Raw genomic sequence first — 26002 nt, 5'->3', positions numbered from 1 at the left:
CCGCCAGTTCCTGGAAATCGACCCAAAAATGGGCAAAATTGCCCTGCGCGTACGGCGGTCTCTCCTACCTTTCCTCACTCTTAAAGTGAAGTGGGGCTATATTTCGGCCTAGAAGCTCGGAACCGAGCGCTCAAATATTTTTCCTTTGTCCATTTCACTGAAAACCTAGGCCATCACGAGTTAGTTTAGAGTCCCCGGGAGTGGAAAATATCCCACAAGTTCCTGGAAATATACCCAAAGTTGGGGGAAATCGCCCTGCGCGTAAGGCGGTCTCGGCTACCTTTTGTCCTAAAGTGAAATGGGGTTATATTTCGGACTAGAAGCTCGAAACCGAGACTGAATATTTTTCCTCTGTCCATTTCACTGAAAACCAAGGCCATCACGAAATAATTTACAAGCCCTGAGACTGGAAAATATTCCGCAAGCTCCTGGAAATCCACCCAAAGTTGGTGAAAATCGCCCGGCGCGTAAGGCGGTCTCGGCTACCTTTTCTCTTTCTTAAAGTAATGTGCGCCTATATTTCGGCCTTGAAGCTCGAAACCGAGCGTTCAAATATTTTTCCTTTGTCCATTTCACTGAAAACTACGGCCATCACAAGTTAGTTTACAGTCCCCAGGACTGGAAAATATCCCAAAAGCTCATGGAAACCAACCCAAAGTTACTGAAAATCGCCCTGCGTGTAAGCCGGTCTCGGCTACCTTCTCTTACTCCTAAAGTGAAGTGGGGCTATATTTCGGCCTAGAAGCTCCAAACCGAGCGTTCAAATATTTTTCCTCTGTCCATTTCACTAAAACCCAAGGCCATCACGAGTTAGTTTAGACTCCCCGGAACTAGAAAATATCCCGCAAGCTCCTGGAAATCGACCCAAAGTTGGTGAAAATCGCCCTGCGCGTAGGGCGGTTTCGGCTACGTTTTCTTACTCTTAAAGTGAAGTCGGGCTATATTTCGGCCTGAAAGCTCGAAACCGAGCGTTCAAATATTTTTCCTCTGTCCATTTCACTGAAAACCAACGCCATCACGAGTTACTTTAGAGTCCCTAGGACTGGAAAATATCCCCCAAGTTCCGGCAAATCGAGCCAAAGTTGGTCAAAATCAAGATGCGCGTAGCGCAGTCTCGGCTACTCTATCAGTCTTAAAATAAAGTGGGGCCATATTTCGCGTAGAAGCTCGAAACCGAGCGTTCAAATATTTTTCCCCTGTCCGATTCACTGAAAACCAGGGCAATCACGAGTTAGTTTAGAGTCCTTGGGACTGGAATATATCCCCCAATTTCCGGCAAATCGAGCCAAAGTTGGTCAAAATCACGGTGCGCGTAAGGCGGTCTCGGCTACTCTATCAGTCTTGAAATGAAGTGGGGCTCTATTTCGGCCTAGAACCCCGTAACCGAGCGTTCAAATATTGTTCCTCTCTCCATTTCACTGAAAACCAAGGCCATCACGAGTTAGTTTGGGGTCCCTGGGACTGGAAAATATCCCCCTAGTTCCGGCAAATCGAGCCAAGTTGGTCAAAATCACGATGCGCGTAAGGCGGTCTCGGCTACTCTTTCTGTCTTAAAATGAAGTGGGGCTATATTTTGGCCAGAAAGCTCGAAACCCAGCGCGCGATCGTTTTCCTTCTGTCAATTTTTCTCCAAACCAAGGCCATCAGGAGTTAGTTTAGAGTTCCCGGGAATGGAAAATATCCGCCAAGTTCCAAGAAATCGAGCCAAACCTGGTCAAAATCACGATGCGGGTAAGGCGGTCTCGGCTATTCTTTTAGTCTTAAAATGAAGTTGGGCTATATTTCGGCCTAAAAGCTTGAAACCGAGCGTGCGATCGCTTTACCTGTGTCCATTTCTCTGCAAACCAAGGCCAGCAGGAGTTAGTTTAGAGTCCTTGGGACTGGAAAATACCCCCAAGTTGCGGGAAATCGAGCCAAAGATGCCCAAAATCACAATGCGCGTAAGGCGGTCTTGGCTACTCTTTTAGTCTTAAAATAAAGTGGCGCTTAAAATAAAGTTGTGGGAAATCGATCCAAAGTTCGTCAAAATCACGATGCGGGTAAGGCGAAAGACTGAAAGAGTAGCCGAGACCGCCTTACTCGCATGGTGATTTTAAACAACTTTAGCTCGATTTACCGTAACTAGGGGGGTATTTTCCAGTCCTAGGGACTCTAAGCTAACTCCTGATGGCCTTGGTTTGCAGAGAAATAGACAGAGGAAAAATATTTGAAGGCTCGGTTTGGAGCTTCTAGGCCGAAATATAGCCCCAGTTAAATTAAAGACTGATAGAGTATCCGAGACCGCCTTACCCGGATCGTGATTTTGACCATCTTTGGCTTGATTTGCTGGAACATGGGGGATATTTTCCAGTCCCGGGGACTCCAAACTAACTCCTGATTGCCTTGGTTTGCAGAGAAATGGACACAGGGAAAACGATCGCAGGCTGGGTTTTGAGCTTCTACGCCGAAATTACCCCCACTTCGTTTTAAGACTAGAAATGTAGCGAGACCGCCTTACGAGCAGCGTGATTTTCACCAACATTGGCTCGATTTCCCGGAACTTGGGAATATTTTCCAGTCCCGGGGACTCTAAACTAACTCCTGATGGCCTTGGTTTTCAGTGAAATGGACAGAGAAAAAATATTTGAATGCTCGGTTTCGAGCTTCCAGGCCGAAATATAGCCCTACTTCAATTTAAGACTGATGGAATAGCCGAAACCGCCTTACGCGCATCGTGATTTTGATCAACTTTGCCTCGATTTTCCGGAAATTGGGGGATATTTTCCAGTACCAAGGACTCTAAACTAAATCGTGATGGCCTTGGTTTTCAGTGAATCGGACAGGGGAAAATATTTGAACGCTCGGTTTCGAGCTTCTACGCGAAATATAGCCCCACTTTATTTTACGACTGATAGAGTAGCCGAGACCGCCTTACGCGCATCTTGATTTTGACCAACATTGGCTGGATTTGCCGGAACTTGGGGGATATTTTCCAGTCCAAGGGACTCTAAACTAACTCGTGATTGTCTTGGTTTTCAGTGAAGTGGACAGAGGAAAAAGTAATTGAACGCTCGGTTTCGAGCTTCTAGGATGAAATATAGTTCGACGTAATTTTAAGACTGAAAAAGTAGCCGCACCGCCTTACGCGCAACGTGATTTTGACCAACTTTGGGTCTATTTCCAGGAACTTGGGGGATATTTTCCAATCCCAGGGACTCTAAAGTAACTCGTGGTGGCCTTGGTTTTCAGTGAAATGGACAGAGGAAAAATAATTGAACGCTTGGTTTCGATCTTCTAGGCTGAAATATAGCCCCACTTCGTTTTAAGACTGAAAAAGTAGCCGACACCGCCTTTCGCGTAGCGTGATTTTCACCAGCTTTAGGTCGATTTCCAGGAACTTGGGGGATATTTTCCAAACCCAGGGACTCTAATCTAACTTGTGATTTCCTTGGTTTTCAGTAAAATGGACAGAGAAAAAAAAAATTGGACGCTCGGTTTCGAACTTTTAGCCTGAAATATAGCCGCACGTTATTTTAAGACTGAAAAAGTAGCCGACACCGCCTTACGCGCAGCGTGATTTTGACCAACTTTTGGTCGATTTGCGGAAACTTGGGGGATATTTTTTAATCCCAGGGACTCTAAACTAATTTGCGATGGTTTTGGTTTTCAGTGAAATGGACAAAGGAAAAATATTTGAACGCTCGATTTCGAGCTTCTAGGCCGAAATATAGCCCAACGTGATTTTAAGACTGAAAAAGTAGCCGAAACCGCCTTTCGCGCAGCGTGATTTTACCAACTTTGGATCGATTTCCCGGAACTTGGGATATATTTTCCAATCCCAGGGAGTCTAAACTAAATTGTAATGGCCTTGGTTTTCAGTGAAATGGACAGAGGAAAAATAATTGAACGCTCGGTTTCCAGCTTCTAGGCTGAAATATAGCCCCACTTCATTTTAGGACTGAAAAAGTAGCCGACACCGCCTTACGCGCAGCGTGATTTTGACCAACTTTGGCTCCATTTCCAGGAACTTGGGTGATATTTACCAATCCCAGGGACTCTAAACTAACTTATTATGGCCTTGGTTTTTAGTGAAATGGACAGAGGAAAAATAATTGAACGCTCGGTTTCTAGCTTCTAGGCCGGAATACAGCTTCACTTAATTTTAAGACTGTAAAAGTAGCCGACGCCGCCGACGATCGCACGCTCGATTTGGAGCTTGCTGGCCGAAATATAGCCCCACTTAATTTTAAGACTGATAAAGTAGCCAAGAGCCAAGACCGACTTACGCCGGCGCACCGTGATTTGCAGCAACTCCGGCTTGAGTTTCAGCAACTTGGGCCATATTTCCCAGTTTCAGGGACTCTAAACTAACTCGTGATGGCCGTGTTTGCAGAGAAATGGACAGGGGAAAACCATCGCACGCTCGCTTTGCAGCTTGCTGGCCGAAATATAGCCCCACTTAATTGTAAGACTGAAAAAGTAGCCAAGACCGACTTACGCGCACCGTGATTTGCAGCAACTTTGGCTTGATTTCCAGGAACTTGGTCCATATTTCTCTGTCTCAGGGACTGTAAATTAACTCGGTACGGCCTTGGTTTGCAGAGAAATGGACAGGGGAAAAACGATCGCACGCTCTCTTTGCAGCTTGCAGGCCGAAATATAGCCCCACTTAATTTTAAGACTGAAAAAGTAGCCACGACCGACTTACGCGCAGTGTGATTTGCAGCAACTTTGGGATTTCCAGGAACCTGGGCCATATTTCCCAGTCCCAGGGTGTCTAAACTAACTCGTGATGACCTTGGGTTTCAGTGAAAATGACAGAGGTAAATTTCGGCCGTTATTCACATGACCAAGCTTTTCATTATTTCACGGAGGAAATTTTACCATCAACATCAACTCATCCTCATTTTTAACACCAGCACATAAACAACAAACAAAAAACAAATTTAAACAAATTTAAGTGCAGTTTAAGGTTCAAACATGATATCAGTGAAGTAATCGATGTCTTCACTAATGAGGATATGGAAAATATGCCACCCGAGTCCCGGATGTGGTTTCGTATGAATTTTACGAGTGTCGTATTTGCCAGTCTATGGGCTCGAAACAAGCTAATGCCGAGCTGCGCAAATTTTGATTTTGACTTCCCCAAGCTTGATTCCTAAGATCTTGGACAATATTTTTGAGTACTGTGAACTTGAAACTAAATTGTAGAGACCTTGCCTTTAAGTTAAACCGACATGTTAAAGATCATCACACGTCTTGGTTATGTGTTAAGTCGCCAAAATATAGGTCCTTTATGGCTTTTTAAGAGACTCGAAACAAGTCTTCACCGAGCTACGCAAATTTTGATTTTGACCAACTTAGGTTTGATTCCAAAGAGCTGGGACGATATTTTTGAGGTCTAGGGACTTGAACATAAATGCCAAAGACCTTTTACTGAAGTGAAATCGACAGGTTAAAGATCACCGCACCCCTTCGTTATGTGTAGAGTCGCTAAAATATAGGCCCTTCTGGCCGGCCTCACTGAGAGACTCGACATCAGACTGTTTGATTTTTTCCGCAAAAGTTCGTGTTCAGGATAATACAACTAACCAAGCAAACCAGTAGCCAATCGTGTTGAAGTATTTTTCGCTTGCGTCTTTTGAATGGTTAAAAAAAGGTCTTTTCCGTTTATCAGTGGTTTGTGATAGTAATTCACTAACTAAAAGTAGCTTCTATCTTTTAACTTATTGATGATTCTGATAAGCTCTGCAGAGAAATGAGATATTTTTGTTTTGTTAACTCAGTTTTTAAGCCATCTAGATCAATTAGCCTTCCTATTTGAGAGTAAACTAAAACGTGATGGGAATTAACGCGCGAAAATGGCCGTGCATGCAAGCACAAGAAAGCGTGATGCGAGTCCTTGTTTTCACAGGGCCAATATTGGGAAATACAGGGGGATATTTTAAGTTTTTTGTGTAAAATGTTCAAGGATTTTACAGTATTTTCTCGTTGTAGTGAATAAGGACGGTTTGCGTGTTTGGAAAATTTTTGGTGGACGATTTGGTAGACGATTTGGAATGGTTACTTAGTGAAATATCAAAACAACCATTCATTTGACTTAAATTGAAAGTGGCTCTAACAGGTTTTATTACAATAACCTCTGAAAAAGGCTTCCTTTTTATCATCACTAGAAACAGCTTATGCTAATATTAATTTCTTTTCTATGGAGTCCTTATCTTTCCTTTTATATGGAGTCCTTATCGGCTTTCTGCTTTCTCACTAGTAGAAGTCGTAGTAGTAGTAGAAGTCTTTATTAAGAAATCAGTCACAACATACGTGTGGCTTTAAAATCAATAACAAACTAAGCTAAACTAGAAAAAACCTATCATATGTATTACAGTATGGGTAATATTCCGCTCAACATTCATGACCATAACATTAAAAACAGCATTCTTTATGCAAATTGACTAATTATTAGTGTTTGTGCGCTACTAATCATTAACAGTACTGCGAATGACCATTTACCATTTGCAGTCTTATAAACGGGTAATATATGCAATACCTTAAGCCTTCTCAAACTTTTCCTTTGACACTATAGCACCAATAAGCATTTTGTCCGTTTTACTTGAATAATTAATAAAGTGGCCTGTGAGAGATAAAAGAGATGGAGCTTGGTCCCAATTGGCATATTGTTCAAATTAGAGTTCGTGTCTCAACCATAAGGCCGGAAAAAACCTCAAAGTTACGCTAGCATGTCGTCGGAAACTAAACGCTGGGGAACTCGTCCGTTCTGGGGCTTGTCCTTTGATTATGACCCACAGTGGTTCTTGACAGAGGAGCAAAAAGAAATACAAAAACGACTGATTGACCTTTGCAGAACAACTCTGAGGCCTAATGCGGTGAGTTTTAAATTTAGCCCTGGTTTCATGTCCTTAGATTGCAATCCAAATGTATTCAAGCTACAAAATTTCGTTGGAAGAAACTTCAATAACGATTTAACCTACCGTAGAACCAAAAGCAATTTCAGTGAGTGTTTTTTTTTCGAAATTTGAATTACATTCGACATGGCGAGATCTGACAAATAAATCAGGTATCAATCATTTTTTTTATTCAAGTTGCATTGAAAGATACCCGCGTTTTCCTCGAATACAGATTTGCAAAAGCTGCAAATTCAAATAAGCAAGTTGTAGTAAGATTGTCCCGGTCAAAGAACACTTAAAATACAATTTCTTTGGCAATAGCTACGGAATAGATTTATAAAAAGTCTTATTAAATTGTCAACATTTAGTTCTCACTAAAATGTTTCTCATTCGAGGACAGTCTTATAAAGATTTCTCTACAGCAAGAAACGAAAACTGTGAGACCCGAAACCTGTCGACTAGCAACGAGGGTAGTGCGCTGTAAGAATGCAACTAAAAAACTGATCTTTGGGGTAGAAGCGTTACAACCCGGTAAGATAAAATATTGCCGATTCTCCAATTTTTCGGTCTTGAGAATGACTATCAAGACTGCCAAGCCGGAGTTTGATTCTTTAGACTTTAAGCAGCATACCATTTGGTGACAATTTAGCTCGAGTCATTCGACAGCAGTTCATTTATCTCCTAGCATCAGCATATCATAACGTGAAAAATAGAGCTTTCAAAAATGTAGTTGAAAACTTAAGACAAACAAATCGAAAATGACGTCATTAACAGTTTTAACACCATTATAAGTAATCCTCGTGCCATTAAAGGATTACTAAAGTGCCACCTAAGCATTTTTTTTTCGTCCTTGGCACTTTGCTTAGCAGCGCGGCGTTCTCGTGGACCTTGGGAAAAATTCCTCTGGCACCCAGGGTACCAGATGTATAGTTCATGCCTAAATATATCTCTCATTTGTACAAAAAATAACCCCCGACGATATCATGGCGTGTCATAGACGATAACCAACAGAATGAAACGTGGCTCGAGTTCCAGAGTTGTACGCAGAGTGAAAGAGAGAATGACTTTGGTAAATTGTCATACGGTCGAACCTCCACTAACAACCACCTTCCTGCAACGGCCACCTCCCTACAGGGGCCACTCTTTTTGTCCCTGCGCGCGAACGGTTCATACATTCATTCTTATTTTAATCTCTCTACAACGGCCACCTCTGCACAAAGGCAACGGCTATCAAAGTACATCCCAACTGCGAAAATAACCTCTCGACAACGGCCAGTTAACCAACGACTGACGAACGATGTATGCCAAATCCCAATTTTTGATTGTAAAAGGCCACGAAACTTGATCTCTATCACGCATCGTTGGTCTCTGTTTCTGTTTGGCTTCAGTTCTACTGATATAATTTGATTGTGTTACGTATTTATATGCTACAATAAGCATTTTTTAAAAATAGAAATATTGCACTCTCGAATACAAACAAGTGTCATGTTACACCCCTACCTCCCCATAACGGCCACCTCTCTACAACGGTCATTTTCCACTGTCCCCAAGGCCGCCGTTGTGGAGAGATTCCACTGTATTATTAAAGTAAAAACATACTCATTCTTAAATTATCCAACGTGAAGGAAACCTGGGATTGGCCGACTTTTTTGACTTATATTATACTTAATGTCCAAGGCCTACTCATCCGCAAGTCTCCAAGAGGCTCTCTTATCTCCTGCAATTTACATGATAACCAGGTATTCACCTGTTATATAGCTAGCTGAAGACTGATATTGTTTACGTGTTTCAGTTAGTATCGGATCAGCGTTACGAGTTTCCTTACAAGAACATGAAGGCTTTAGCCTCGCAAGGCCTTTTGGGACTAATTATACCAAAGGAATACGGTGGCCTGGGTCAGAATCACGTGTGTATGGCTATGGTTGTGGAGACAATAGCACGATATGGCTGCCCGAGTACTGCCATGGTGTGTGGTGAGTGTCGCTTTCAGCAGGGGTACCGCTGAGATGGTATTTGTTCAGAAACTTTTGCTAAAAAGTTACAGTTTACGAGAAAGTTCATCAGACGCATAATTAAACAAGGACATATACTATAAAATATCAGAAATTCCAAAAAAGTCCTACCTTAACTTGAAGCAAGGTTCAGGCAAAAGCTAAGTTCTCAGCTTTAAGATCAGACCTAACCCTGGTAGACACAGCAAAATGTCTAACAAATAATCATCAAACATAAGTGTATCAAGAACAACTAAACAGGTTGCCATAGACTGTTATCATGGATAAAGGAAACATTTACAGTTGCAGTTATTTGTCTTCGTTTTATTCTTGCAGTTATGCACTACATTGCTGTGAGTGCACTGCTGTTACGCCATCACAGTAATGCTCGAGTCCAAGACCTTCTACTTCGTGTAAACAAGGATGCTCTGATAGGGACAGTGTCATACAGCGATCCAGCCACAGGTTCAGTGCGGTTTTTTGTTTATAACCATACGTTGAGCTGTGTTAAATATTTTAAAAAATGGACGGTTAACAATCCATTCGTCTCTCACTTGGCTACAAAATCTGTTTGATAAGAACTCCTTGTTACCGATCTTCCAGGACCGAGGTTTTTGTGTTTTAAAACATGTGATAAATTTAACTTACACAGTAACAAGAATTATGACTTTGCTACTAGGCGGACACTTCTGGTACCCAATGTCTTCTCGGACTCAAATGACAGCGGATGGAAGAATCAAGTTACTGAAGTGCGGATCGTGGGCTACCAGTGCTGGTTTTGCTGATTTCTATGTGATTATCACAACAAGTCCTCAGTTTGACGGGAATTTCTCGAATATGTCATGCTTTCTACTTTTTAAGGTGTGCAGTAAATGTAGAGATGTATTTATGACGGATGCTATAGGAAGGGTTAAGGAGACCCATCAGTGGCGTGGGTTAATAGCGACTATGTCGGACGTGAGACTTTGAATTCTTATCGTACTGTCATGGTCATCTGCAGGATGTATTTTATTTTATCAAGAAGCCATTTTCTGAGTTCTTCTCTTTTCCCAGGTACGTCGACAACTTATTATTCAGGCAAATTTAGACTGACAAAATCCAATTATCACTGCCATCAGCAAGCGAACATTTCATCTTGGGGAAATAACCTATTTACGTTATATTATAGAAATCCTTGTTATGTGGTATTGTGCTCTAGCCTGGTTCTAGCTTAATTTTCCTAGAAGGATTACGCTTAAATGTTACAATCACTTGTCAGCCTTTAATCGCTGTAAGTATCAAGTTACTCCAGCTGTTATTTTAGGATGACGTTCGAGCCAACACTGAAGATTGGTCATCACTAGGAATGCATGGCAACCATTCTGGGCCTCTTGTTTGTGAGAGCACCATCACCGAAGATCAGCTTATAGGTCCATACGGTAAGGAGCTTACGTCACGAAAGCAACAGACTTCAATGAAATTTTAATCCCATTTAACATCTCCAGGGTTAGGGTCCCTTTTCCTGAGTAAGTGTTCTGTTCCTTTGTGCGCATTTCCTCGGAATTTCTGACTTTAAAGAAGTTCAAATACAATAGTGTTTTGTTATAATGCGTTTGCATTTCTAGCTTTGAAAGCTACACGCTGCAGCCAGTTATGAACGTTTGTGAACAATATTTTCTTTGTCGCCGAATGATGTGGATGTCAGTCAACAGGAGCTGATTGTTGGAACCTCTCCTTTGATGTAGGTTAGACCCATTCCAGCCGGACAGATGCACGACTGACGTTACGTTGTTTTTTACAATAAATTATCTCATCGTCTGTCCACATAGTGACAATGAAAATCAGCCAATGAGCGCGCGAGAACGTGTGCAGTTGTTGTAAAAATGACTGTGGAAAAAGGTATTGATCGAAAATAGAAGTTAACGTTAATTTTTGTCAACCACAGTCGAACCTGCCGTTGCGACCAGCTACCGTAAGCGACCACCTCTCTTCGGTGACCAGTTTTTCAAAATAGTAAAGCTTCCAAGTAAAATCACTATATTTGGAACCTCTTGTAAGCGACCTCCTCGGCTTGATATTTTGGGTGGTCGCTTACGACAGGTTCGAGTGTATGAAATAGACAACATGCTGGTCTAAGCAGTGTAAGAAATGCACACGCGCAAAAGTTCATTCTTTGTTTAGTAAATGAGTTAATAGTCTCGGGAACTCTAGCGTAATGCAGTTTAAGTTCACTTTTGACTCTAAATTTTACATTTTAAGGTGACGGAATAGCATCTCTTGACGAAGTTGGATCACCAAGATTCTTGTTATTAGTGTCTGCATGTTGGAATGGCATTGCCATGGGAGCCATTGACATAGCTCGACGCCATGTGATCACTAAAGAGCATGCAGACATAGGCATGCGCATTGCTGATTATCCAACGATCCAAGTAAGAAACAATGTTCTTTAATGTACGAAAGTGATTCGGATTATTGAATTTTACAGATTATGCATTTAAAAGAGCTGTGCCAGAAATCTAAAAATACACTTTCCAAGAGCTAGCTTAGATACATGGAGCTCGGCTATCTTTCGTGTATTATAACGATGTACCTTAATAGCTAGACGACACCATAAAAGCGGATCACATTTAATGATCCCTGGCGAGGATAACGAGAGGTGAGGTGGATAACACTAAAACGCAAGCAGAGCAAGCCTTGTAGTTTCCTACACTGAAATCTATTCCTACTAGCTCAAAGGGCGAGGGCAGCCTCACTGCAGTGCATGGTACCATATTAGTGTCGCATTCCGTACCACCATACATAGCACTACATTTAAGCCCTAGTAGTGTTACCATTAATGGCGACGCATTCCTGCCCCACTGGCGGTACCGCAATGATAGTGCATTTTCCAGGTTGTCTCAGAAGCAAAAAGTTCCGGGTTTGATGTAACTCAGCATAGGCTAATGCCTTTTTAAAAAATACTGCAAATGTAACCACTAAAAAAAATATCTTTAGTCGAAACATGAGCTCTGTTTTGTAATTACATTTTGCTTTTCACAAAGGATTACTTTGGAGAAGCAGTGTGCGGCACGAATGCATGTCGGATGATGGTATTCACTATGGCTCAGCTTATGGACCAAGTCACTGACAACAATGATTGGAGCGTTTACAAGGATTGGAATGCACCACTAAGGTGAGAAAAGATGCTGCTAAACCTTAGGACATTCAACATGTTAAGGACAAACATATCTTAGTATATATAGTGGGGTCCAGCATTATTTACGCTATTACGCTGGCGGGGATAGATCGATCTTTTCGGCCTCTAAAGATCAAACCGACTATGTCCGAGTTATAAGAAAAGGTAACGTTTTATTCCAAACTTGTTGATGTGCCCCTCGTTCACACAGGTCTAATTTACGTGTTCCTCGAAATGCTTGACAAATAAAAGAGAAACTATGAAGACATGATTGATCGTCGCAGTTATACACATAACTTAAGCAGTTGTGAAATGAAAGACTGAAAAAAATTCAAGCCTGAACGGGATTCGAACCCATGACCTCTGCGATACCGGTACAGTGCTCTACCAACTGAGCTATCAAGCCAACTGGGAGCTGGTCACATTGTGAGTTCGTAATATACCCGTAGATGGTGAAGAATGCAAGTGAATATATGAAATATCATATATTTGAACTGCGGAGAAAGATATGAAGACATGATTCAGATCATCGCAGTTATACACACAACTTAAGCAGTTGTGAAATGAAAAGAGAAACTACTGAGGAGTTTTAATTTTAAATAAACTCAGTTTTATTCACTTGATAGTACGAAATAATGCGGTCGGTTTGTTCTGCACTTTCTCGTAAACTTGCTTTTCCGCAAAACGTCACAGCGTTTCAATAGCGTTGGGGAAGTTGGTCCAAATACTACACGTTTAGAAACGCTGCAACAGGTTTTTGGAGTAATGCGACCTTCATAACAAGGTCATCTGAATCGCTTTTAGGGTTCCCAGCTAAGTTTCAACAAATACTGCAAACTATAACACCACCATAACTACATGCAACATGCCTTAGCCGCCAAAAAAGAACATTTAAAATTTCATATCAAAGTTGTTGTTCCTTTTTTGTATAATTTTGGTTATGTCTTCATTTACCAGGATTGGTAGCTTACATCCATGTTGGTGTTGGCAGATGAGGTTTGAATGCGCCAAGAATGTGAACAAGGCAACAGACAAGATGATGCAGGCTTGCGGGGGATCTGGTTACAAGCGAGACCTCGGTAAGAACGCTAAAACTCAGGTTGGTCCCCCAGTGGAAGTGTTTCTATCACGCTCGGTCTGATTGGACAGTGTTTTTTATGAAGGCATTTTAAACACGATCTGGACGTCAATACAGTTTGATATCTCTAATATGGTGCAAACATTTGGATGGATTTGGATGAAATGGACCAAATGTCAAGTTATAAGTTACAGGCAATCGCACAGACTGAAAACGCGGACGGCTTTTAGTTGCACATGGAAGTTCTGAGTTAAATAAATAAAGGAATGAATCAGAGTGACTGACAGAGCGACTGACTAACTGACTGACTGACTGACTGGCTGACAGGCTGGCTGACTGGCTGACTGACTGACCGACTGACTGACTGGCTGGCTGTCTGACTGACGTACTGACTGACTGACTGACTGGCTGGGTGACTGACTGACTGACTGACTACTGACTGACTGACTACTGACTGACTGACTACTGACTGACTGACTGACTGACTAGTAACTGACAGGCTGACTGCATGACCGAATGATTGGCTGACAACTGACTTACAGACTGACTGACTGTCTGTCTGTCTGTCTGACTGCCTGACTGACTGACTGACTGACCTACTGACTAGCACTGACTGACTGACTGACTTACTGACTGATTTACTGACTGAATGACCGACTGATTGGCTGACTTCTGACTTACAGGCTAACTTGCGCACTGTCTAACTGTCTGGCTGATCGACTGACAATTAAACCGTCTGACTGACTAACTGGTAACAGACTGACTGATTGACTGGCTGGCTTACTGTCTGTCTGTCTGTCTGTTTGTCTGTCTGACTGACTGATTGACTGACTGACAGACAAACAGACAGAAAGACTAACAAACTGTCTGACTGACTAACTGGCAACAGACTGACTGACAGACACAGACAGACTGACTGACTGACTGACTGACTGACTAACTGACTGGCTGGCTGGCTGGCTGACTGACTGTGACTGAGTGGTTGGGTTAAAGTTTTAATTAACGACTGCTCAATTAATCTTACATTTTAAAACAAACATTGGAAACAAATTTGACAGGGTTAATTTCAACCTTAATCTGTTAGGACTCTAATTACCTTTCCAAAACCTAAGAGTGATCTTGTTTCTCTTCCTATAAGGCGTTGAACGTCTGTTTCGAGATGGACGAGCGGGTTGGCTCATGGGTCCAAGCAATGAAGTATTAAAACAGTTTGTTGGCAAGTCGTCTTTGTTTGGTCTGGAAAGCTTGGATTTATGGTAAGTGAGACACAACGTTTACAATTTCCTCTTTTTTCCTGTAAAAGAGTTACCATGAAACAAGTTTCACACTGAAACACGACGTTATGTTAAATAACGGGACTAAGCTCTCTATCCCTCAAGTACTAATGACATATAGGGAGAGCAGGATGGTGTAGCGGTGAGAGCACTTGCCCTTCACCCGTGTGGCCGGGGCCTGGGTCATGAATGTCTTGAGTTTGTTGTTTGTTCCGAGGTCTTCTCCAGGTTCTCCGGTTTTCCCCTCCATAAAACGAACACTCCAAATTATAACTCAACCTCGGTTTACTAATAATTCATAACGATTTCAGGAGAACAGTACATCTAGGTGTTTTGTGCGTAGATAAATTACATTTACATTCTTTATACACAATACTGTCGTGTGGGTATACAACCATTTGCGTATGAATTATAATCTCCACTACAACAAGAGGAGAGTTGGAGAGAGAGTTTCCAGCTAATCGTTAACAAAGATCTTTATGGCATTGCAAATCTGTCATAGTGAGTAATGTGCACATGACGCTTTGGTTATATTTGTTGACGCATTTTTAACACAAGCGCCTTCATCTTTTTGTCACCTCAGGTCCCAGTCGTCAGATAGACGAGCCTTGAATGCAGAGTTACTAAAGTTAGGCGATGACGAAAAAATGGAAATCGCACAGCGGTTGATGCGTGAGGTCACAATGAATGCACCACTGGAGAAAAATGAACAGAATAGCTACCAAGACACAGAATTTGACAATCCATTTAACACTAAGCCCCCGGCCACTAGAGGTCCCTTTACTGATGGAAAAGGAATAGAGCATTTACCCGCTCTGAGCCCTGATTGTTTTGTCCCCTTGAAGCTCCTTTCCATTATACCACTTGGTGACAAACAAGCCGAGTTTCAGTTCGCTCTTCCCCAGGTCTCACAACACACTGGTTGCCTTCCCGGCCAGTACGTTCAGGTCAGAGTACATGTAGACGGGGACGGCGATAAATATTGCCAGCGTTATTTTTCGCCAGTGAACGCTACAAACGATTATGGCCGAATAGACCTGGTCATGAGGTTCGAAAGTCATGGACAGTTGTCAAAAAGATTTCGAGCACTGAGTCCAGGTGAGACCGAAAATCAGATTTAATGAAGTATAGACTATAAGGAATATCTTCAACAAAACATTCACTAACTGGTCTGTCTCCTGCCAGTTAGGCTTTTTAATATTGTTATGTTTGAGTTGAAATATTTATTTCTGAAGTTTAATTGTTTGGCCCACTAGACTCACTAGACTCTGGCTGAAAAAACTGAACGGGGGTAAATGAACGTCATTTCAGTATTTATTTTTTATTCAGATTAACGAATAAAATGTACAAATTAAAAAAAAAACATTTACCCAACAGAAAAGAAATTTAGAGAAGTTACTTTATGGTTATTTATTTCGTTTGATCATGCACAGGTGACCTGGTAGAATTCCGAGGTCCATGCGGGGGATTTGAGTACGAGTCCAACTCAATTAAACACTTGAGTCTTGTGGCCAGCGGTTCTGGTGCCACCCCGTGTATTCAACTTGTACGTGATATCATGGCGGATCCAGACGATCAGACCTCAGTCTCCTTGCTTTATCACGCGGACAAAGAGTCAGATCTGATGTTTAAGAGCGAGTTAGATGGCTACAATGCACATGATGGCCGTTTTCATGTGTATTACACGGTGTCTGAAGGTGCTGAGACAGAAAACTGGCAAGGAGGAGAGGGGCACATCGACAAGGACATGATCCCTGATCACTTGACAGGACCTCAAGCGCTGGATCATAAAATACTATTGTGTGGTGGACCTACCATGATTGTATCTGTGATGCGCTCTTTATCTCTGGTGGGTTACTCCAGTGAGCAGATTTTTGTCTATGGGCAGTTTGGTGCCGAACAAGTCCGAGCAGTCTATGGAAGAAATGCAAAGCTGTCTTCACACCGCTTGTAACTTTGATTATGCAAGCGCAATCAGTGCTTCAGTGTAATTTAGATTGCAATAATCGAGGTATAAATAAGCATATTTATTGTTGAAATATTTAACTATTCCCGTGGTAAATTAAGACTGTTAAAGGAAAATAATATTTTGCTGGTATATCAATGTAGCTAACGTGGGAAATTGACCTACGTAGAAATTGTGTAGGGTATAAAAAAAAGGGAAAGAAAAGATAGGGAAAATTGCCTTGTTGTACAATTCACGAATCGAACAGGGAAATATAAGTGGTAAAAGTGATGACTATTTTAATATGTAACTGAGCTATATACAACTAAGTGGACTGAAAATTTGGTGTTGGGTGAATCATGAGCCGGGGGTACAGCTCCTGTCGCTCGGTGGTGATTTTCTCCTACAATCGATCAGTTATTTCACTCGTGAGCTGCCTTTGGTACACCCTGAGTCAATTTGGATTATACATTGGGCCTACATGTCTGATACAACTGTTCCTTGCTTCAGTCCTAGGATCATGACGACGACCGAGGTCAGAATGACACGAGCTTCAGGGTCTATTGTCATTATCTGAGATTTATGAACCCGTGTCACTAAAGCCTGGTTTTCACTAGCGACGCAAGCACAAGCGCAATCAAAAACGCAAGCAATGGGGATGACCCAAGCGAAAACGAAATTCGACGCAAACACAAGCACAAGCAAAATCATCCAGACATTCCAAACTGTTTGTGCGCGAGGTAGTCTGGATCCAGTGTTTTCATTGGCCAAACTTAACCACCCGTGGTAAATATCCTTGCGCTTGTGTTGTGCCTGAGCGGTATTTCGTTTTCAATTGTTGCAGCGCAAACGCAAGCATAAGCGCAAGCACAAGAAAAAGGAAAAATCTTGATCCTTGTGCTTGTGCTTGGGCTTGTGTTTATGCCTGGGTGAAGGTCGTTTTCACGGTGAAATAAGAATTGTACTTGCGCTTGTGCTTGCGTCGCTAGTGAAAACCAGGCTTTACCAGTGGGTTAGCTACACACATCTCTCTTGGATCCTGATCATAGTGAAGTAAAATTTTTGAAACTTTAAGGTGGCTCTTTACTCATTTTCTTAGACTTCACAGTTACAACTTTGCAAAGAGTTGCATCTTAACAGGTTGATCACAATGCGATAATAAAATGGGGTTCATCTTCACAAGCGCAAGAATTAGGATTTTAATTTTAAAGTATTGTAAAGCGCCATGGACAATTAGTGGAAAATGGCGCTATATAAATGTATATTTATTTATTTATTTATTTTTGAAATACGGGTAATAATTACCTTGAGCACGAACTAACTTAAAGGCGTCTCAATAGGTTATACTGTTGTTATGGTTTTGTATAATGTTACGCTTGTCGCTCTGGCGGATCAACCAAGTTTTTGTTGGAAACTGGTAACACCCGTACGTTGAATTATACTTACTTTACTGTAAACAGTCTACGACCGACCATTCCAACTGAAAAAGTTGTCCGAGACCTGTTAGTGTCTCATAACGATGAGCAGTTATTTTGGGAAGCAACTTCAGTCCTCTTTATATATAGTAAACACAGCACAATTATAACATCGTTTATTTCAAATTGTAGCGTAATCTTGGAGCAATAAAGAGAAAATGGGAATAAACAATGCTTCGTTTTTTGTTGATACCTCTTGAAAGAGTCCAGCTTCGCAAATAAACTCAAGAATTTCTTTGTGCGCAAACCGTATTCAGTGAGACAGTTGAATATTACCATAATTACAAAGAAAGCAACAAGGCGTTTCCACTGAATGCTAATTACCTGTTTTGAGCGAAGCTTTCTAGTGGTTACTGTGAAAAACACGCGACTGGCTAATTTGCACATCTCTCGTCAACGCGTCTTCAACGAAAACTCCAGAAGCCGTTAAACTGTTCAAAGTTGAAATACCCACATCTTATTTGTAAAAGGTAAGTTAGCTTATGATAAAGAGTTTTTTTAAAATCTGAAGACCATCACGGATTGTACGTTATAACAGACTGACGATTCAATGTGGTATTAGTGCGCTTCGAATCATCGAGAAACTATAAAGACTTCCGAACAGTGCCGCTGGATATGGTTGTTTCTTCGGCTTGTATCACACATGTAGGATCGTGTATTATAGCTGCTCTTGTTCAGAATGTACATGCTTCCGATTTATCGTTATCTAGTTCAATTTTTTGTTTTGATTGTATGCGAACGGGTTTTGCCTTCAATTGTATTGAACCACGTCGTCAGAGCATGGCTCACTATAGCACATAATTGTCAAAAGTGAGATATTACCAAACTCAAGGCGTTAAGTAAAGGTTAAGGGAAAATCAAATAAGGAGAACATGTCGATAGGGTTTCGCAGAGGTTTTTATTGCATGCATGCATCGTTCTGTAATATCACTAAAACGTCCACAATTTTGTTGAACATTTGTTATTTCTGATTTCGTGACGTGTAACGCTGAAGCTAATTCAGGCTCAATATACTCAGTCGAACTAGTTTACGCATTAGTGATAACTCTTTCATTTTAACGTATTAAGGTTTACTTTAGTCACCAAACTTAAATCAGAAAACTAGTCAGGTTCATCTCACTTTGAGGAGTTTATTTGAGGATTGTTTTCGAAGCACTTGTTGTCGACAGGTATTTACTGACGGGAATTTCGGGTTAAATATTCATAAGGACACCCAGTCGCCACAAGATGTTATTTTCATCTATAAATATCAAACTCACCATGTCGCCACCGCATTTTTATTTCATCTCTCTGTTAATTCATAGTTAGTAGAGGGTTAATTTGCCAGGATTTGCTTTCTCACCTTGAAAAGGAGAAGACACGTGTAAAGAAAGACGTGTTCTATGAATACAACTCTTTCATCTTAGCGTTTCAAACTAAAACTTCGTGACGGCAGGCTTAGAATTTTCGTAAGCTACAAGAATATGGTACTTTGTTCCGAGACAAACTGATAAACATTTTATTTGGGCAAGATGTTCTGTGTTGTGCACGCTTCGCGGTTCTATCCTTACTGAGCCCGGCCTGTGTCTAAAAATAGCTTGCAGCCTGGCTACTAAGCATACTTTCCAGGGAGTGCCACAGACGAGTTTCCATCACTGTGAGTACACCATTAGCTACGCTTTTAGTAGTATGATTATGAGTATTTGCTTTGTTTGGTTCGTTTACTGTTTTATTAGTGTTCTGTTTTGTCCCCTGAAGCTTTTATACAGCGTTCGTTTGCTGTAGGTCGGAAAACTTCTGCAATTGTAATTCACGTACAGCCAGCCGTCTGCATGTGACATGTCGTTAATTTATTGTGTTCATATTGCCACCTTCCTTTTAATAGTTTGGCACACCATTTAACTTAAGTTTATAACTAATACAATTATAAAGTGTGGACTGACGTTGGAAATCTAATGAGCAGCAAACTTACAAACCGAGATAAAACAATTTTTTCTTTCCTCTTTAAGTCTTATTGGAAGATAACAGAAAACTTAAAAGTTTAAGGTTTAAGGTTTATAATTTTCTTTTAGATTTGAGACCTGTTTCTGAAGAAGAAGGATAAAATGGCTGATGATAATGGACCTCCTCCCAGCTTGCAAAAAGTACGAGCAGCCTGTAAAAAGAGAGGAGCAACTGGTGCCAAAGGATTAGGAAGGTGGTTTATCTCTTTTGCTCATTTTAACATCTAGGGCACTCTCCATTCAAATGAAAATTCTGGAACTTTTGAAATGGGAGTGAAAGGTATGGAAATTTCCCAGGAAAGGGTCCAGAAAATTGTTGAATTTCTGAAACAGGTACCATTTGACCAAACATTCTGGAAATCCCGAGAGGAAAAACAAATGGGATGGAAATTCCCAGAGAAATCTTGTGAAAACTTGTTATTAATTAATACCTTGTGAGAAGGAAGAACCCGTTAATTATTAAATTGGAAGATTTTTACATGAACATCCTTAATGGAGCTCGTGTCATTATCTATTACCTTCAACTATTTGAAAGCATTTTAATATTCAAGAGAGACACCCTTTTTTGATTTAATTCACAGAGCTTTCCGAATCTACGATGATGACCACAGTCTTACTCTGAGTCTTGATGAGTTCAGTACAGGTCTTCAAGACTATGGGGTTAACTTATCTGATGAGGTACGCTCTGATCATAGAAATTGATTCCTCATGTACAACAGCATGTAAACCCTTTTTCCATAAGCATGATTTACATTTTATACCTCATTATGTTGTAAACCAGACATGTGACAAAAAAGGGGCTGAAAGTCATCAATAAGGCAACTGACTTGTCAACCGTTTCAATAAGTGAAGTATCACCTATATGTAATTTCTGAACTGAGGTCAGCTAGTTTCGTTTGGTGAGTCATTGATGATGGTTAAACAAAAATGATGGAAAGTTAAATTTGTTGCACCTGAGGAACGTTGCCCCCTAATTTCAATGTAACAAGAAACCTAAGGGCTTTCGTGTGGGATGCATTGGCCATCCGCGAAGAAATAAATGCAAGCGGAAATACAAACACTCAGTTTTGCATTTTTATTTTCTTTAACAACAAGATAACAGAATGTTGTTCGTGTTCAAATTTGTATTCATTTGATAGTACAAGTATAAACATTCTCAAATGAATATTGTTACTGATGTGTCAAAGTGACACAAAAATGCCTCACTTGGTTTGAATTTCAGATTTCCATGTAGCTTGAAATTTTTCACTGTGGAGAAGAAATACACTTAAAATGCCTTCTTGGCTTCATTTGTGTAACTTTTTTCTATGTTGCTGTAGAGGTTTAGGTCATGTTACTAGTAAAGTCAAAGTAAAGCGATTTCAGGGAGTTTTGGCTTCATTGTTTTCCAGTGTTTTTGACCAGGGTTTTGACGGGCCACGATAAGAAATATTCATTTGCTGGCTCTCAAACATGCTCTCTATATAGGTGAATCCTAGAGGCAATGGGAGTTTTTCAAGCAAATTTATGGCTATTTTCCACCTTTGTTAAATTTGTTGGGCTTCGCGACGGGTGGCGATGAAAAATAGCTGTGAGATTTACGAGCTTAAATTCCTACTTAGTGGACACCTTCACAGTGGGTCTTGCTATGAAAATTATCTATGAGAATTCCCACTTGGTTGGCGATGTAGGAAAGTGATGGTTCTTGGTGAAATCTCAAGGCAATGGGAGCTTTTGACACAAATTTATGGTTAAAATAATATGTTCGACCTTTAATCCTACATGATTTCAACTCCACATACTGCCTGGTCCCGTGGGATACAGGTTAATTTGCATATGTGATTACAAAGCAGAAGAAGAGAAAGAAGAAACTGAACCAAAACTTTGATGCAGTCTGCCTCGGGCATCCTGCATACTTATCAAAAGAAGGCAAAAAAAGACATCAGTGTTACACACATGAACAAAGAAAGCTTCAACATGTATGCTAAAAATGGGAAATATGAGATAATTCTCTCTTGCATTCAAGTTGGGATAACATTCATACGAAATTAATGAGGAAAGGAGTTATCAATTAAATTAACCACTCCTTTAGTCAAAAAAGAACCCAGGCATACAGCTGTACAACTAAAGAACCTTCTGTTACATTAAGTTCCCTACTTCAGAACTTACATATTAAAGTATTAAAGTCATTAAAAGAACTGTACTTGTTATTGGGCATGGCCTTGGAAGCATAATTTTGTGGGACTTCTCATTATATAAGTAATTTCACAACAAGCCCACAAACTGCAGCTGTATGTGGATTTTAGGACATGATGCCTGCTTTTATTGTTGCATTCCGATACATGTGTCTCTGTACATTTAAAATAGAAACTAAATACACTGCAGAAAGTGTTTGCACTGTTTTTATTATTTTAGCTTTCTTGGTGATTGCTCATTTTCTAATTGCTGTGGTTTTGAAGAACTGGATATTACAATACAGGTATTTTTAAGGGCAGGGCACCAGGCAAATTGACTATGCGTGAGGATGATTGTGCCTGCCTTGTTTGACCATCTAGAGGAAAGTTTTTCTTAAAAAGAAGGTCAGCTCAAAAAGTTTTGCCCACCTGTCAAAACCAGTTTCCCTCCTGATGAAAATGCTAATGAAACCCCGGATAATGGTTCAATTTTAAAAGTATAATTATTCCACACTAACAAGCTTTAATGACATATGCCTACTGAGATGTTTAAAACATTAAACTACATTAATATGTATGTTTTCTCTTGTGTTCACAAAATTAAACCTAAGCCACGTAAATATGGAATTTGACTGGCACTATTATTTTTCCCCAAGATCATGATTTCAGTCTGTTTGTTTATGTTCGATGTAACAGTTTTTTTTTGACTGATCTCTTTTGTCGTTTTGTACAGGAGTCCAAGGAGTTGTTTGAGTACTTTGACAGGGATGGTAAAGGCGAGATAGACATAGATGAATTCATGGTTGCATTCAGGGTAAGAAGTGACTGTTATCACTTAAAAAGTAGAGCATCTCGTACAAAAAAGCATTGCAGCATGTCAAACCAGTATTAGTCTTATACTTTGCTGAAGAGAAGTGCGAACCATGGCATACACTATTTTCCTCAACAGTCGCCATATTGCTTTTGTACCCCGCATGTGATGTAGCATAGAGTGGTTTTCGCTTGACGGCCGAAAAGTAATTGGTTTTGCATAACTATGTTGCATGACTATAGCGAAGCAAGAACCACACATGCCGGCATCCTCAACAGCCTTCCTTCTACATCTTGTACTGCAATTGTTGCCAAAAATTCCCACAAGCTTGTTGTGCGCATGTCACGCAGCACAAAACCGTCAAGTTATGGGTAAAAAAATAAGTTAACATAATTTATGAATTAGTTTCAGCACGTGTAAAATACGGCGTTTAAATCAACTGCTGAACTTCAGTCATATATTCAACTGGATCAGTCAAATATTCAACTACCGGTATCTTGCATTTAATTCAAATATGTTGCATTTAATTGATTTAAAGTGGTACTATGATCAAATTTTTACCCCGTGATTTTTTAGGCATATCACATAGAATTCGATGAAAGAATAAAAATGCCATTTACCATTTGCAAATATCTGCATTAGTTCCAGAGATATTTCAGTTTGAAAAATGTGTAAAATATGCAAATGAGGTCACTGATGATGTCACACACTCAACCCAATATAATATCAAGTATATAAATAGATCTGTCTTGGCCAATTTGCAGTGCAGACCATCACAACTTGGTAGGCTAATAGCTCTACAGGAAGCACACCTACAGCTTTAAAAAAATTCTGTTGCCATGGTAACTTACTCTTTTCCAGTCCCCACCCACTTGATTTCAATATGTTAGTGATTTTCAGCTCAAAAAACCTTAAGTGAGGTCACAAACTGGAGCTAACATATTTATATGCTTGCTGGATCATGCATATGAGGCACCATTTGCAAATAGGAAAATGGAACAGCAAAGGTGGCAGAAATGCCTTTAATATTGGGGAGGTCTGGAACCCAGTATGTTGCCATGGTAACCAAACTGATAGGCTTGTATTGTAGAGCACATTTAATAGAATCCTCCTGCAAAGAATCAAACATTTCTGATGCGAATTGGCTGAGATATCTTTTTTCATATTTGATCAAAATTTGGTTGAGTGTATGAAGTCATCGTTTTGCCAATTTACATATTTTAAAAACTTGAATATCTCTGGAACGAAAAGAGATATTTGAAAATAGTAAACAGCTTTTTTCTCCTCTTACAGGTACTTGTTTATGTTTTAAAATGGCTTTGATAGGAAAGATGCGATTTTCGTCATAGTACCACTTTAAAATGTCACATTTTACATGCACTTAATTCGGCAATTAGATTTGGTGCATGTAAACTGCGATGTTTAAACCAGGCCTAAATGGATCTTTGAAAACTGTATATTTGTACTGTGGGTCGAAATCTAATTAAATCCTTGATTTTGTCTAGAAACCTTTGACAGGTACGAGATTGAAGGTGGTGGAACAGGCATTTGCAAAAGCTGACAAGACTGGTGATGGTGTACTGACAAGTGAAGATTTGAGGAAGTAATTTGCATACCACATTTATCATTATTTAATTGTTGTTATAAACACATGACTGTATATATATACATTCGAACATTTTTACGAAAAGTGTTTGTGAAATGAATGATTCCAGAAAATATCCATGCCACACCACAGGTGGCATCGTGGAATTCCAAGGGAGAGGGGGTTTCTTGAACTGAAATTCTGAAGGCATGGGGGGTAATGCAGTTTGGAATTCCAAACACATTGGGAGAGGGAAGGGTTCAGCTCTGAATTTCCAGAGGGGGAAGATAATGAAAGCTTCGCTTGAAATCGCTGATCTGATAACTTTTCCAGTTTGTAATGAACTGACATTGAACAAACAGGAATTCCAAAGGGTCTGGAAAAAAACCAAAAATTCCGAAGGGGAGATTATGCAGGCGAAGTTGTATTCGCGTCTGACATGTGCACAAAAGCACCAAAAGTGCAAATTTGTCCCAAGACTTTTTTCCATGATTGTTGGTAATGTAGGTACTGTAAGTGTTGCATTGTAAGTAGTTTTGTCTGTGAATGGGGATATAAATAAATACCGGTAAGTTACAAAAAAAATACAAGCCATGCAATATAATATAAGCTTGCTATATATCTTGGTAGGGAGGCGCAGTGGCGTCATGGTTAGTGCGCTCGTCTCCGGATCGAGCAGTCCGGGTTCGAGCCCTGGCCGGGGACATTGTGTTGTGTTCTTGGGCAAGACACTTTACTCTCACAGTGCCTCTCTCCACCCAGGTGTATAAATGGGTACCAGCGAACTTAATGCTGGGGGTAACCCTGCGATGGACTAGCATCCCATACAGGGGGGAGTAGAAATACTCCTAGTCGCTTCATGCTACAGAAACCGGGATAAGCTCCGGCCTGATGGGCCACTTGGCTCGTATGCAGACTTTACCTTATATATCTTGGTAATACTGTGGTTGTCAGTTATAGTTGTTAGTGTAACTGACACTATTTTCCTTTTGTGTTCAGAGTTTATAATGCTAGAGAACATAAGAAGTACCAAAATGGAGAAATGACAGAAAAAGAGGTGTTTGAGGAGTTTTTAAGGAACTTTGAACCAAATGATGAAAAGGATGGAAAGGTTAGTGACTACTTACTTACGTCTAGAACCCCTCCTGAGGCATAGGCCACCTACAACAGTCCTGTGTAGGCATCTCTGTCCTGGGTTTCCTCTTGAGCTGACTCCAGGTCAGCCCCCCACACTTGACACCCAGGGTTGTAGCTAAGAAAATAGCCTCCAGGTTAAGATTTTCATTGAGACCGTCACCATTTTTCGTTAGAAACTTAGAACAAAATTTCAAATTTAGTGAATTATGGTCAGGTGCCATGTTAGTGATATTTAAAGGACTGTCAGAATGACATGGTGAGGTGTCCGGTTGCAGGATATGGATATTTTAAACAGATTCTACAAAGATGTGTTTGAAGACTTTGATTTTAGGTTAACCTATTGATTTCTGTGCCAGCTAGAACCCTTAACAGATACTCTATCAATTGTAGTTTATTATTGGAATCCAATTTGCATGCTTAAATGTCAATTGTCTCCCAGACACTGAAGTAGAGAGAACCTGAAGGGAGATCTCTTATAGGTATTTTAGTATATAGTGATGGCTTTTTTCTATTCTTTTCCAATCATTAGGTTACAC

At 40.5% G+C, this 26002-nt stretch overlaps 3 protein-coding genes across 4 annotated transcripts in view; 2 read left to right on the top strand and 1 right to left on the bottom strand.

The window, feature by feature from the left end:
• The first annotated feature begins 7619 nt into the window (after positions 1–7619).
• Positions 7620–9954, top strand: LOC145468365 (short-chain specific acyl-CoA dehydrogenase, mitochondrial-like). The gene is made up of 2 exons (XM_081452063.1): positions 7620–8854; positions 9209–9954. The coding sequence occupies exons 1-2, from the start codon at positions 8713–8715 to the stop codon at positions 9445–9447; spliced, it is 381 nt and encodes a 126-aa protein (XP_081308189.1). The 5' UTR covers positions 7620–8712; the 3' UTR covers positions 9448–9954.
• An 8171-nt stretch (positions 9955–18125) lies between these two features.
• Positions 18126–26002, top strand: part of LOC145468558 (calcyphosin-like protein) — a 9229-nt gene continuing 1352 nt past the window's right edge. Inside the window, exons 1-6 of one of the 2 annotated variants that reach the window (XM_081452298.1) lie at positions 18126–18268; positions 19850–19974; positions 20362–20458; positions 22667–22747; positions 24250–24347; positions 25329–25986. In XM_081452298.1, coding sequence (XP_081308424.1) covers positions 19883–19974; positions 20362–20458; positions 22667–22747; positions 24250–24347; positions 25329–25485 — 525 coding nt within the window. In that variant the 5' untranslated portion in view covers positions 18126–18268; positions 19850–19882 and the 3' untranslated portion in view covers positions 25486–25986. Of the gene's footprint in view, positions 18269–19102; positions 19435–19849; positions 19975–20361; positions 20459–22666; positions 22748–24249; positions 24348–25328; positions 25987–26002 lie in introns of those variants that run through there. The other variant, XM_081452299.1, reaches the window with a different exon arrangement.
• The window catches only part of LOC145468552 (N-sulfoglucosamine sulfohydrolase-like), a 29372-nt gene continuing 21647 nt past the window's right edge, over positions 18278–26002 (bottom strand). Inside the window, exon 5 of the mRNA XM_081452292.1 lies at positions 18278–19140. Within this exon, the coding sequence (XP_081308418.1) occupies positions 19103–19140 (38 nt within the window). The 3' untranslated portion in view covers positions 18278–19102. The remainder of the gene's footprint in view (positions 19141–26002) is intronic.

The sequence above is a fragment of the Orbicella franksi genome, chromosome 14, assembly GCF_964199315.1.
Source record: "Orbicella franksi chromosome 14, jaOrbFran1.1, whole genome shotgun sequence".
NCBI classification, from domain to species: Eukaryota; Metazoa; Cnidaria; class Anthozoa; order Scleractinia; family Merulinidae; genus Orbicella; species Orbicella franksi.
Note: the sequence above shows the minus strand (reverse complement) of the source record. Positions and strands in the feature narration are given on the sequence as shown.

What these genes read in the sequence shown, in the direction of transcription:
- LOC145468365 (XM_081452063.1), top strand. Translation starts at nt 8,713, where the DNA reads ATGAAGGCTTTAGCCTCGCAAGGCCTTTTGGGACTAATTATACCAAAG. An exon ending in GAGTACTGCCATGGTGTGTG is followed by an intron (nt 8,855 to 9,208) that starts GTGAGTGTCGCT and finishes TTATTCTTGCAG; the next exon opens with TTATGCACTACATTGCTGTG.